We start from the raw sequence: 13836 nt of genomic DNA on the forward strand, positions 1-13836 counted from the left end.
CAAGAGAAGTGACACAGCCACACCATGCCACTTTGTTACACTCTGAAAGTGGACCTACCCCATCGTACTATGAATCTACACCTCCAAGGCAAAATTCAACCCCTAGGAAAATGCTAACCAAATTAAAAACCCCAAGAAGGTCTCCACGTCTTCAGTTGGCTGCACAAGAATCAGGTATACAAAGGGGTCCTTGCTCTTCACTTCTTTTTGAGAATATTTCACCCATTAAAGATGGAGAAAGTCAGTGGGACGGGACATTTGTAAACTCATTTAACATTATTGATTGGAATGAGAGAGACTCTAATGCTGCCCCAATATGCAGTCAGTCAGAGCTCGAGTCCACTAATTTTGGGGCCAATGCACAGAGAAGTTTCCCTGAGCAACTGGACAATGAACTTGCACCTGCACCACTTCAATTGCAGCAGGCCCATAATCTCTGTGTTTGTAAGTACATTTTTTTTTTTATCATATATAGATTAAATCTGAGCTTATAATTGAAGTATTTTCTATAATTTTGTTCTTTTGTGCTATTCAAAGCCATCTGTATTTATTGCCTTATATTTTCCTTTCGTTTTTAAAAAGTACTAGGTATTACCCCAAGGGAGGCTTCAATTGCGAGCACAGTGCTGCGTAAAATAGCCTACCTTCTAGGTGATGAAGCTTCTACTATGGGTCCAAGATCAATCAATCATAGCCCAACAGATTCTGATAGAATGTCAAGTTTCAGTCTGGAGACTGAAAGTTCACCAGTCATTTCAAAGGTATTTGCTAATTCTTCATGAATGAAACTGCCTGTTACCCAAATAATTTTGAAATGTTTTTAGGATAGTTAGTGTGGAAACTAGTTCCATTTTTAGTGCCATAAAGTTTTTAACACAATCTTAATACTCAAATCTTGTTTATTTTACAATTTACATTCTCATTTTTATAAGAAAAATTGTCAGTGTAAATGTGTCATCTATAGTTTTCTAATTAATGTATTTTATAGTTAAATGGAAAATTATTTTTTACAGTGAGGCCATCTTTCAAAAAATGTTTGCCCTCTCCCAATTGGCTGACTAAAACTTAACTTTTTAACCTCTAGGAAACTTTTTTATTCATTCCTAAGTTTTCTTAATCCATCAGTTTATATTTTAACTTCATCTAAATCGCCAGTGTTTTTGAATAAAAAATTTTTCCTTACATACTATTACTTAATTGTTTTTATCCTAAGTTGGGAGAGGGCAAGCAAAGTTTTTTAAAGATAACCTGATGAGCCATAATATGAGAACAAGAATGAGAATTTAATTTGTGGAAATCTGACTTGAGTTAATGCTATTTTTTTCATTATATTACTGCAATTTGAATTATTCATAACAGAAAGTTTTCAGCATGGATAATTTTCCAAAATTGTGTCCACTGTCTTTGTTGAAACCACAAGATTTATTAAGAATACTTTTGTTTTATAACTTTGAAGAAAATTTATTTAATTATTTTTATTTTGAATGGTATTAGCATTGTGTTAATGTTGCAATGACAGTGAGCTACAAGGAATGACCAATGAAGGTAATTAAAGTGATTTTTAATATTACTATGATTGAAATGCTCTGTTAATGTGCCTCACTGGTCTTGCAATAAAAGTAAAAATAGAACAAGACCATTGCATGAGAAAAAAACATCCATACTCTATACAGAATGTAAAACAAAACATTTTTATTGATGCATGACATGATGCATGTTATCAATAACCAAAAAAAAAAAGAGACATTGAAAATTAAATGTTTCTTGCTTTAATTTTCCTCTCTGGAGTTTCAAAAATCAAATCAGTCAATGACTTTGTTGTTCCTTTTTTTATTTAAGTAAAAAAAAAAAATCTTTCAGCATGTTCAGTGAAAAGATGTTTGTTTATAAGAAATAGAAAATGATTTAAATTCCCCAAAATATTAAACTTTGTTTAGAATATGGGAATGCTGATAAAGGATCCATCAGACCCTGAAAGATTTAGAAACGTGATTGTTGATAAACCAAAGGAGAGGGAATTGAAATTAAAGGCTGCTGCATCTAAGAAGCCCACCTACACAATGCTGAATGGCCTTTTAGAATTAGTTTTTAGTCGTAAGGAGTTGTCTTCCTCCTCAGGTTTAGGACTAAGGAAGAAAAAAGAAAATTCTCCCAAAGGACAAGTGTTAAATGGGCCACCACTTGATGCCTTGAAGGTGTCAGCTATCAAAGGTACCATATTATTATTATTTTTTTTTTATATAAAGATGTATAAAATTTGCTGCATTAAATGTAACTTATTTTCCCAAATTTGTCAATTTTATGACTAGATTTGCTCTGTCTTTCAATGATCCTCTAAACACTGCACACTAAAGAGTTCCGATTCCTTTTTTATGCAGTTAGATTATTCTGCCCATAAATCTGCAGCATATTACATGTATTAGTTTGTATTTAATGAACTCAAAGATTTTAATTGGCCAAAAACAAAATTTATACATGTAACACTTTATTTGCATGTATTATTCCTGATTAAATAAGCAACAGAGATTTGTGTTCATGAATACTATTTTGTCTTTGAAATTTTTTCCTGAAGGTAAATGACAAGTTCTCCTTTATTGAAAATGGAACAGCTAGGCTTAGTATATATACTTAATATCATTTTCTAATTAAATCTCCAGAAAACATTTACATTAATATTGATAGAGGGTCCTTAAGAATGAATGGTACAAGTTTTGAATATATATATATATATATATATATATATAGCACTAAATATGACCAAGGAAACAATAAAAATTGTATATATGTATATTTTTTCAATACAGAATATTTGCGCTACCACTGTGAACAGAACAGCTGGACCAATTTGACAGCAGCTGAATTCAATATGACCATCACAAACAAGATTACAAATTCGAGGAGGATAGCATCCAAACATCCAAGTCTTAAAGTGCCTCAAATTGCTGTAAAAGGAACTTCTACATCTGCAGAAAAATAATTCCTCACTTTTCAAATTGAAGTTTGTCTGTGAATGTGTAAAAAAAAAAAAAAAAAAAAAAAATCCACATTAATTTACTTAATTCAGGCACATTTCCGAGTGGATATATTTTAGGAATACTTTGAGTCATCATCAGAACAGCTAAGTTTAAAATGACATAAATTGCAAGAAGTTTTTCCACACGTGACAAAGATTAAAAGAATTCCCACCTAAGTCTTAGGAGGTATTCGGCATTCTGATTGAAAAGGAAAGGGGTGTTATATTAAAAGCCTTTCAGAACAAGGCTACTGTTTGTTTGATATATCTGTGAAGATGTTATATTTAAATGTGAATTTAAGGTTGATTGAACTGATGGCTAGAGTGAAGTCATGCATTAATTGGACTTGGAGAAGTTCATTTCTGTTCATGTTAGGCAGGTGAGCACTGTAGGCCATGGACCTTTCCGTATGTGCAGGAAAAAGTATACGCTGCATTTTGCCTGTTTATGGATATTAAAATGAATTGGTGTTTTGTTCAAATTGTATATTCTTTGGGATTATGCCATCTGCAGAAATTGATTTTTTGAGAGTGTTTTTGTATTGGTTCAAAAATTAGTGATGCTGAGTGATGTTGGATTAACATTAATACCTACATGTGGCTTGATACCAGTGTTTGTATATTGATCATCTAAATGTGTATACACCTAGGTAGGAAATTAACAAAAAAAAAAAAAACATTAGCAATGTATATTTTGTAGTGTTGAGAGATTTTCAATAATTGTCAACCATTTGTTTTACACTATGCCTATCAATGTGTGGATAATTTAGTGTTTTGAAAGGGTTGTATTTCTTTTGAAATATTTGTTAGAAAAATTGAATTTGCATTAGATTGTTATATTATTTTTCAACAATTGTAATGCTGATAGGATGATTTCAGTTTTGTCATTTAAAATTTCAGCAATGGGATATAGTTTGTTAATTGTCATATTCATTTTTCATAAATGGTCAACCATTTGTCGAATTTGTAGATTTGTCAAATTTCAAACAATTTACTTACGATAATTGAGAGGGAAATGAAAATTAGTTATGTTTATTTTTCAACTACACAATGTTTCATTTTAATACTAAGCTAAATTCTCATATGTAATGTTTTTTTTTTTAATAAATCACCCTGGAAGGATAAATTTTATGCATTTTCATATTCATATGTGGGTGGAGTTATTTCCTTATAAGTAAACTGCTTATAGCAGTTTCTTACCAGTTTTTAAGCAGTTCTTATATTTTCATATTTATATGTATATAGCAGTTCCTTAGCAGTTTTTAAGCAGTTCACCTTAACCTTCTTATTGACTGCTAAGATACTGCCAAGAAAACTGCTTAGGAACTGCTAAGATACTGCTAATGAACTGCCTAGCAACTGCTTAAATGGTGGACTGCTAATAAAAACTGCCTAATGATTAGCATGCAAAAACCTTCTGCCACCAACAGAGGAGAAGGCTAGTAAACTGTCTAAGAACTGCTAAAGCATTGAACTGTTAAGGTTAAAAAACTGCCAAAGAACTGCCTTTCACTTTGACTTGGGCACTTTCTCAAATTATTCAATTCATTTGAATTCAAATTAGGAAAGAGAACCCTGTACCAAAAAGGATTCCATTTATAAGCCCATTGAACTGACTTTCACATTTTCACATCTTTGCAAGCAAATTAAGGGTTTTCAGCCACTGCGCTTCCTATGAAACCCTTGGCTTGTGACGATGACATAATTTTACCATACAAATTAAAGTATCTTCTGATCAAGTGCAAGCATCTTGACTAAATCTGAGCCACTCACTTTGAGTGTACTATTACCACGCAGTTCTCTCTCATATGTTAATGGTCTGCAATTCCATTTTATTACTCATACATTGTAGATGTGCATATCAAGTTTAAATCTGTCTGAATTCAACCATGACTTATCCAAATATTCTTTTCTTGTTAATAATCATCAAATTTTACAAAACATTGATCATTAAAATCAGTATGCTTTATTTAGACTGCAGGCTTAATGTACATGTATGCACCAATCATGTTAAAGAAAACACTAATTATCACGTACACAATCAACCAGGTATCAATTTCTAAACAAATTTATGCACACTGACACACATGTACATGAATAGATTAATTATATTAACATGATTAAAAGGAAATAAAACACAGTGATACAGAAAGATGTACCTTGCTGCTTCTTCAGCTTTAAACTTTGAATATGGAACTTCAGGCATCGTAGTTGAGGAGTGTGTAACTTAATTATACCACAACTTTTCTTTTTATCATATTTATAAATACCAATCACAAGATGGGTTTTTCCACATACCAACTGTCATAATCTAAAATCAGAACTGGTCTGATTCTAAAAATACTTTCTGGCTGACATTTAAGCTTCATTTTAAATACATATTGCTGCACTGCTGTGATGAGAATCAATACACAAAAAATGCATCAAGACATATTAAAATTCAGTATTTTTTACTTGTGTATCATATGATACATATTGATATGTATAATTTTCATTTTTGTTCTACAAAAAATTATAAAAAATAATTTCTCCAAATTAATTATTGTTGTACATGTATTATTGTTGGGAATAAATGTAAATTTCATTCAACAAAAATTATCACTTATACAAAATTTAACTTCTCAACAGGCTCAAAAAACCTTTTATAAAGCCGTTAAAATGAGTTAAATAATTTGAATGCTAATTTTTAAACTATATTAAAAAAAAAACATTCCAGATTACTGTACTGGTAACTGACTTCTTGTGAAACTAATCACCAGGACAATATTTTGGTATACCTGTACATTAATGCTACACAACTATTTTGCTCATCTCAAGGCAATGGTCTAAATTTTTTGTAAATGTTGATTTTTTTCCCTTTACCTTCCTTGAAGTTATTGATTTATTCTAGTATGCTGTTTAGCTATAAATTTACATATAAGCAAGAAAAATAGTTGTATGTTTCAAAAGACTGTCCCAGTTTTGGTTTGGAACTACAAATGCATTGATCCTCACAACGTCAGGGGTCCCGAGTCAACACTTTGCCGTTAGACCCCTGACAAATTCCATTCAATATCTTGTGGGCTGACTGCAGTGACATCTTTCATGAAAATTACAAATCTTGATTGTTTTTCTTATCTCTCAACCAATCACATTAAGCCTTTCAGTTATAAACTATGCATAAGATATGCATTTTAGGTTTCAACTGATTCTTTTCTGATTATATTATCTATCTCCTACAATTTGATTGGTGCTTCTCAATGAGAGAAGCAAGCCCAAAGATATCGAATGAAATCTGTCAGCTAGGGGTCAAACTGCATCGTGTTGACTCAGGACCCCTGATGTTGTGAAGATATGCTACAAATGTAGCTGTTATTTATTTGTAATGCATTCAAAGTGTGATGCTTGCAATTAACAAGGGTACCAAAAGATTTAGGTATGTTTACATGCAGAATTTTTTTTTTACTGTGATAGACAAAAGGTTATTTTAATATTGAAATGTTTAGTACAACTGTCAAGCTATTTACAAGAATAAACAGGTTTTAGACTGTGCCTTTTTTTTTTTATTTGGAATTGCACAATACAAATGTGTATGAAGCATGTAACTATTCATCTTCGCTAGCCAAGGGTTTCTGATACGCTACTCTCCTCATAAACCCTTGGCATACGGTGCTGACAAAAGACGGGAATGTTTTCGTCACGTGATCACGAATCTTACAAGGTTCGCACGGATTGCGTCATCAACAGAAATAAAAAGCGTATTTAACAAGAGGCCCAGGGGCCACATCGCTCACCTGAGCACTATGGCTAGGAAAAAGCAGAAATCACTTCAATCTTGAAAGGTTGAAAAGTTTAAATACAGGTAACTCTTGATGGCTCGAACTTCGATCTCTCGAAGTTCTTGATCGCTCGAAGTGAGTCTCCGGTCCCGAATTTTTCCACTATATAACTAAGCAAATTTACTCTTGATTTCTCGAACTCTTGATCTCTCGAAACCCTTGATCCCTCGAAGTCAAAATGCAGTCCCGCTATGCATATTCTATTAGAATTTACCCTCGATACCTCGAAGTGGCTATGTGTATACAAGATTATATAATTAGCACCTTTACCTGGACATTTAAATGGCCTCAGGCACAAGACGCGGGTCTCGAGGGACAGGATGTTTATTCAGGTGACACTTATGCTGCAAGGTGATAATTGATTTATAATGAATCATATTTTGCCTATATGCTATTAAAATAATTATCATCGACTGTTTTAAGATAATTTGGAGACGCAGTGTCATTGAAAAGTAGTAATTTATTAAAAGACAAAACACCAATTTAATTTTTATTTCGAGTCAGTGTCAAAGTTAAACGAAATATGAAAAAAGCAGAAACAGCCTCAATGTCAATATGACGACTTTTATTGGACAAATACTTACAGAACTGTGTTCAATGATCATGTTTGGAATAGACAAAGCTATATACGACGCTGTAAAATGTCGTTTTCATGTAACGAATGCGTAGTATGATGTCCGTATTACAAAGAATAAATAAATATACATGATATGAAGATATACATTTTTTGCTTTACTCGGTTTAATGAAATATTCATCTGAATTACGAAAAAATATCGTTGTTTTATAAAAACCACGTGTAAAAGGTAAGCACTGCATGAAAATTATTACATCCGGTAAGACTAATTTTAAAACCTGTCAACAAACCCGGAAAATTCCGGACTCTTGAAAACTCGAACTCTTGATCTCTCGAAGTTTTTCCTCGGTCCCACGGACTTCGAGGTTTCGAGAGTTACCTGTATAAAAGTGGTTGGGGGGGGGGGGGGGGGTGTCAGGAATTGAACAAATTTGAATCTACATTATCTGAGGATGCTTCAATTTAAATATGACCAATCATGGCTTTGCTGTTCTTGAGTAGAAGATTTTTAAAGATTAAACCTATGTATTCCTATGTAAAACTTTGATCACCCATTGTGGTCCCACCCGACCCACAGGGGTCATGTTTGAACAAACTTGAATGTACACTATCTAAGAATGCTTCCATATAAATATGACCAATCATGGCTTTGCTATTCTTAACAAATAGTTTTTTTTAAAGATTTTTACTATGTGTTCCAATGTAAAACTTTGATGGCCCATTGTGGCCCACCCGACTCCCGGGGGTCATGATTCGAGCACATTTGTATGTACACTATCTGAGGATGCTACCATATAAATATGACCAATCATGGCTTTGCTATTCTTAATAAATTGGGTTTTTTTTTAGAATTTTTACTATGTGTTCCTATGTAAAACTTTGATCGCCCATTGTGGCCCCACCCGACCCCCGGGGGTCATGATTTGAACAAATTTGAATGTACACTATCTGAGGATGCTACCATATAAATATGACCAATCATGGCTTTGCTGTTCTTGAGAAGAAGATTTTTACTATGTGTTCCTATGTAAAACTTTGATCGCCCATTGTGGCCCCACCCGACCCCCGGGGGTCATGAGTTGAATAAATTTGAATGTACACTACCTGAGGATGCTTCCATGTAAATATGAGCAATCATGGCTTTGCTGTTCTTGAGAAGAAGATTTTTAAAGATTTTTCCTATATATTCCTATGTAAAACTTTGATCGCCCATTGTGGTCCCACCCGACCCCCGGGGGTCATGAGTTGAACAAACTTGAATCTACACTACCTGAGGATGCTACCATATAAATATGACCAATGATGGCTTTGTTGTTCTTGAGAAGAAGATTTTTAAAGATTTTTCCTAAATATTCCTATGTAAAACTTTGATCGCCCATTGTGGCCCCACCCGACCCCCGGGGGTCATGATTTGAACAAATTTGAATCTACACAACCTGAGGATGCTTCCATGTAAATATGACCAATCATGGCTTTGCTGTTCTTGAGAAGAAGATATTTAAAGATTTTTCCTATATATTCCTATGTAAAACTTTGATCGCCCATTGTGGCCCCACCCTACCCCCGGGGGTCATGATTTGAACAAACTTGAATCTACACTACCTGAGGATGCTTCCAAGTAAATATGACCAATCATGGCTTTGCTGTTCTTGAGAAGAAGATTTTTGAAGATTTTTCCTATATATTCCTATGTAAAACTTTGATCACCCATTGTGGCCCCACCCGACCCCCGGGGGTCAAGATTTGAACAAACTTGAATGTACACTATCTGAGGATGCTACCATATAAATATGACCAAGTATGGCTTTGCTGTTCTTGAGAAGAAGATTTTTAAAGATTTTTCCTGTATATTTCCTATGTAAAACTTTGATCGCCCATTGTGGCCCCACCCTACCCCCGGGGGTCATGATTTGAACAAACTTCAATCTACACTACCTGAGGATGCTTCCACATAAGTTTCATGTTTTCAAGCACAGTGGTTCTTGAGAAGAAGATTTTTTAATGATGCCATTAATTTTTCACGAATTCTTAATTATCTCCCCTTGGAAGAGGGCGTGGCCCTTCATTTGAACAAACTTGAATCCCCTTTACCCAAGGATACTTTGTGGCAAGTTTGATTGAAATTGGCCCAGTGGTTCTTGAGAAGAAGTCGAAAATGTGAAAAGTTTACAGACGGACAGACGGACAGACAGACGGACAGACGGACTACAGACAAAAAGTGATCAGAAAAGCTCAATTGAGCCTTCGGCTCAGGTGAGCTAAAAACTTAATGTTTTTAAAGAATAATTAAAAAGAAGGTATTGAGTTACGTTAATTTGTTATTTAAACATGTTAAAATGCAAATCTACATCTTCAGTATAGATTCTTAATCACATATTTTGCACGTAGCTAAAGATATTGGATGACACCATATACATGTAGCTATTCATAGAATGGCATGTTATCTTACGGATCGTTGTTTACTTGCGTTTTTCATTCCCGATATTAAAGAGTCAAGATATATCCCGAACGCAAATATCATCATTTACAAAAAACAATTTCTGATTGGTCGAACGATGTCGATCAACTCCAATCACAACTTGAGAAAAAAATCCCAACTTTTTAGGTCACCTGAGTCACTCAGGTGACCTATTGCTATCCGTTCTCGTCCGTCGGCGTGCGTCGTGCGTCGTGCAGTGTGCGTCGTGTGTTAACATTTGAACATTTTTAGCTTCTTCTCTGAAACCGCTTAACCAATTTCAACCAAATTTGGCATATAGCACCTATGGGTGAAGGGGAACAAAAATTGTGAATTCCATGGTCCCTGCCCCCCTGGGGCCTGAGGGGTGGGGCTAAAACCACCAAAAATAATGCAATCTTTAAAAATCTTCTTCTTTACTCCTGGACATCAAGCAGTCAAACTGTTGGCATCATTGTAATAAGCATTGAGTCCTCTACCAAAATTGTGAAATTCATGGCCCCAGGGTCAGGGGTTCTGGTGTTAGGGCGGGGCTCTATTGATTATATAGTGAAGATGCATTAATTCTTTGAAAATCTTCTTATCTGCTCCTGGATATTAAATGAACTAAGTTAGTACATATTTATGATGAGCAAGAGTGCCTCTTCTAAAATTATGAATTTCATGGCCCCAGGGTCAGGGATTCTGGTGTTAGGGTGGGGCTCTATTGATTATATAGTGAAAAGGCATTAATTCTTTGAAAATCTTCTTCTCTGCTCCTGGGTATTAGATAAACTAACCTAGTATATATGTAGTTATGATGAGCTAGAGTGCCTCTTTCAAAATTTTGAATTTCATGGCCCCAGGATCAGGGGTTCTGGTGTTAGGGCAGGGCTCTATTGATTATATAGTAGAATTGCAATAATTTTCTCTGCTCCTGGGTATTAAGTACATAGTTATGAAGAACAAGAGTGCCTCTTTCAAAATTGTGAATTTCATGGCCCCAGGGTCAGAGGCTCTGGTGTTAGGGTGGGGCTCTATTGATTATATAGTTAAAATGCATTAATTCTTTGAAAATCTTCTCTGCTCCTGGGCATTAAATAAAGTAACTTAGTACATAGTTATGATGAGCAAGAGTGCCTCTTCCAAAATTTTGAATTTCATGGCCCTTGGGTCAGGGGTTCTGGTGTTAGGGCAGGGCTCTATTGATTATATAGTAGAATTGCATTAATTCTTTGAAAATCTTTTTCTCTGCTCCTGGGTATTAAATAAACTAACTAAGAACATAGTTATGGTGAGCATGACTGCCTTTTCAGAAATTGTTTCATGGCCCTTGGGTCAGGGGTTCTGGTGTTAGGGATGGGCTCTATTGATTATATAGTAGAATTGCATTAATTCTTTGAAAATCTTTTTCTCTGCTCCTGGGTATTAAATAAACTAACTAAGAACATAGTTATGGTGAGCATGACTGCCTTTTCAGAAATTGTTTCATGGCCCTTGGGTCAGGGGTTCTGGTGTTAGGGATGGGCTCCATTGATTATATAGTAAAATTGCATTAATTCTTTGAAAATCTTCTCTGCTCCTGGATATTAAATAAACTAAGTACATAGTTATGATGAGCATGGCTGCCTCAGAAATTATGAATTTAATGGCCTCTGGGTAAGGGGTTCTGGTGTTAGGGCGGGGCTTTATTGATTAGATAGGGAATTGGCATGAATTCTTTCAAAATCTTGTGTGCGCCTGGGTATTTTTCAAACAAAGGAAGTGCATGGTTATTATAAGGAAGAATGCCTCATGGCCTTTGGGTCAGGGGTTCTGGTGAGGGGGAAAGAGCTCTATTGATTATATATAGTGAAAATGCATAATTTCTTTCAAAATATTTTTTCTACTACTGGTTATAAAGTAAAGAAACAAGTGTATAGTTATAATGAGAAAGGGTGCTTCTTCCAGAATTGTGAGTTCGTGGTCAATGGGTCAGATGTTCTGGGTAAGGATGGGGCTTTATTTATTTAATTTTATGGTGAAAATGCATTTCTTTGAAAATCTTCTATGCTTCTGGGGATGTTCAAGGCAAACAGAGTAAAAGTTTTAATATGCAAGGGTATTTTTACCAGATTTTTGAACACCTGGACCATTTAGTCAAGTGTTCTAGTCCTGACCAGGGCTCTATTAACTTGTATTCTGCTGAGCAAAGTTATTCCCCTTTGCCATTCACCTTTGATAATTAATCAATGTAAATAATGTATTTGAAAGCTTAATAGAATAAGAGAATTATGCAAGATAATTTATTGTATAATGAAAATGTACTTTCATAGATTTAATGACTTGGAAAGTCAGATAGGCAGATAGATACTAGACCAATTATTTTGTTGATGCTAATCATACTATTTTTCTTGCTTTTGGGCAACAAAGCTTCATTTTTCAGTTTATGGATCCTCTAAATTGTTGTATTGTACTCAGGTGACCATTAAGGCCCTTGGGCCTCTTGTTTTAACACCGTATGCCAAGGGCTTATGAGGAGAGTAGCGTATCAGAAACCCTTGGCTAGCGAAGATGGTAACTATTAACATATTTCAAAAAACACTTCAGGAAATTCAAAGTGTGACGTTTGCAGTTGACATAATAAAATTACCACAAGATTTGGGCATGTTCAAAAGCAGAAATTTTTGGAGATAGCTTCTGTAATCAGCACACCTCGTCAGAGCTCCAGATAACAGGGATAAGGAACATAATTCATAATAATGTTTGTTGTAAGCTGCTTTAATTATTATGATATTCAAATGTATGATTTATTAATTATACATTTATGCATACATGTCATATAATTATACATATATGTCACAACTTTAAATTCATGTACATGTGTATTAAAGTCGACAGTAGATTATAGGCCCAATGATTGATAAATTAGTAAAATACAAGCTTGAAGTGGGGGCTGGTGCCTGAAATTGTGGAAAGAAAAAGGAGGGGTGCCATATACACAAAACAAGTGCCAGTGGTAGACATACTAAAACAAACTTGCTTATAACAGTGTATAATGGTTTACTCATGCTATCTATTTTCATGCATCCGATTTTAAAGCAAGGGTGACCAGCTTGTAGTTCAGATTAGAAGATATAACAGAATTTACCTTAATAATGGTGTTTTTTCTGACATTTTGTTTTTCTCTACATACTTCCTCGTGTGTCTATTTTTCTCTCCCTAGTCATATGACTATCACATGACAAGTAAAGGGTATGCACTCTAGGAGCGGATCAAGAAAATTTTCGAATGCATTGATTAAACGCCTATCCATTATTTCGCAATTGCAAAACAAGCTTTGATACATTGATGTGAATAGTATTAAGAAACCATTTTTCCTGGAACAAAGTGCCATTTTTGCATGTTTGCTTCGATTTTGATCAAGATACCAGACGGAAGTTGTCCGTCGGTCACTGCGATGATGCTGACCACTTCCGTTAATGCAAAGGTGTTTTTTAATTCAATACTTTATCAGCATTGATGCATTATGTTAATCTAAGCCATAGAATGAATAATTAAAAGGTACATCATTGAAAATTTATACATACCTCATGTTTTATTAGTTAACTAGCCTGGAGCGCTAGGTTCACCGTTAGGTCGACACTTGACTGGTACTCTTCAAGTTACCAGAGGATGAGACCAGTAAATGGGTCGAAAATAAATTGAGTTGTGTCCCTTTTCTCGGTCATCAACGTTTAATATGTTTTTCTCCTAACTAATATGGGCATGCCACAGTCTTTCTGTAGTTTAAAAAATATATTTCAATTTATGGGTAGCTTCATAATATTCAAGATGAATCTTAAAACAATAATTACAAAGTGACAAACCAGTTACAAAGTTACAAGTTACAAAGGATTTATAGGCCTAATTACTGCATGTGAGGATATTAGATATACAAAGAAACATTTAAGTTTTGTGTGAAGAATCATCTATTCAAAAAAAAAAAAAAAAAAAAAAATCGGAAGAAAATG

General features: G+C 34.4%; 1 protein-coding gene across 3 annotated transcripts in view; it reads right to left on the bottom strand.

The window, feature by feature from the left end:
* The window catches only part of LOC133195883 (protein SSUH2 homolog), a 33789-nt gene extending 20328 nt beyond the window's left edge, over nucleotides 1-13461 (bottom strand). Inside the window, exon 1 of one of the 3 annotated variants that reach the window (XM_061331857.1) lies at nucleotides 13414-13461. In XM_061331857.1, coding sequence (XP_061187841.1) covers nucleotides 13414-13418 — 5 coding nt within the window. In that variant the 5' untranslated portion in view covers nucleotides 13419-13461. Of the gene's footprint in view, nucleotides 1-5172; nucleotides 5261-12974; nucleotides 13036-13413 lie in introns of those variants that run through there. The other 2 variants (XM_061331856.1, XM_061331855.1) reach the window with 2 other exon arrangements.
* Nucleotides 13462-13836: the final 375 nt, after the last annotated feature.

The sequence above is a fragment of the Saccostrea echinata genome, unplaced genomic scaffold (genome assembly GCF_033153115.1).
Source record: "Saccostrea echinata isolate AGI-Se365-2 ecotype Australia unplaced genomic scaffold, CSIRO_AGI_Sech_v1 ptg000029l, whole genome shotgun sequence".
In the NCBI taxonomy this organism is placed as follows: Eukaryota; Metazoa; Mollusca; class Bivalvia; order Ostreida; family Ostreidae; genus Saccostrea; species Saccostrea echinata.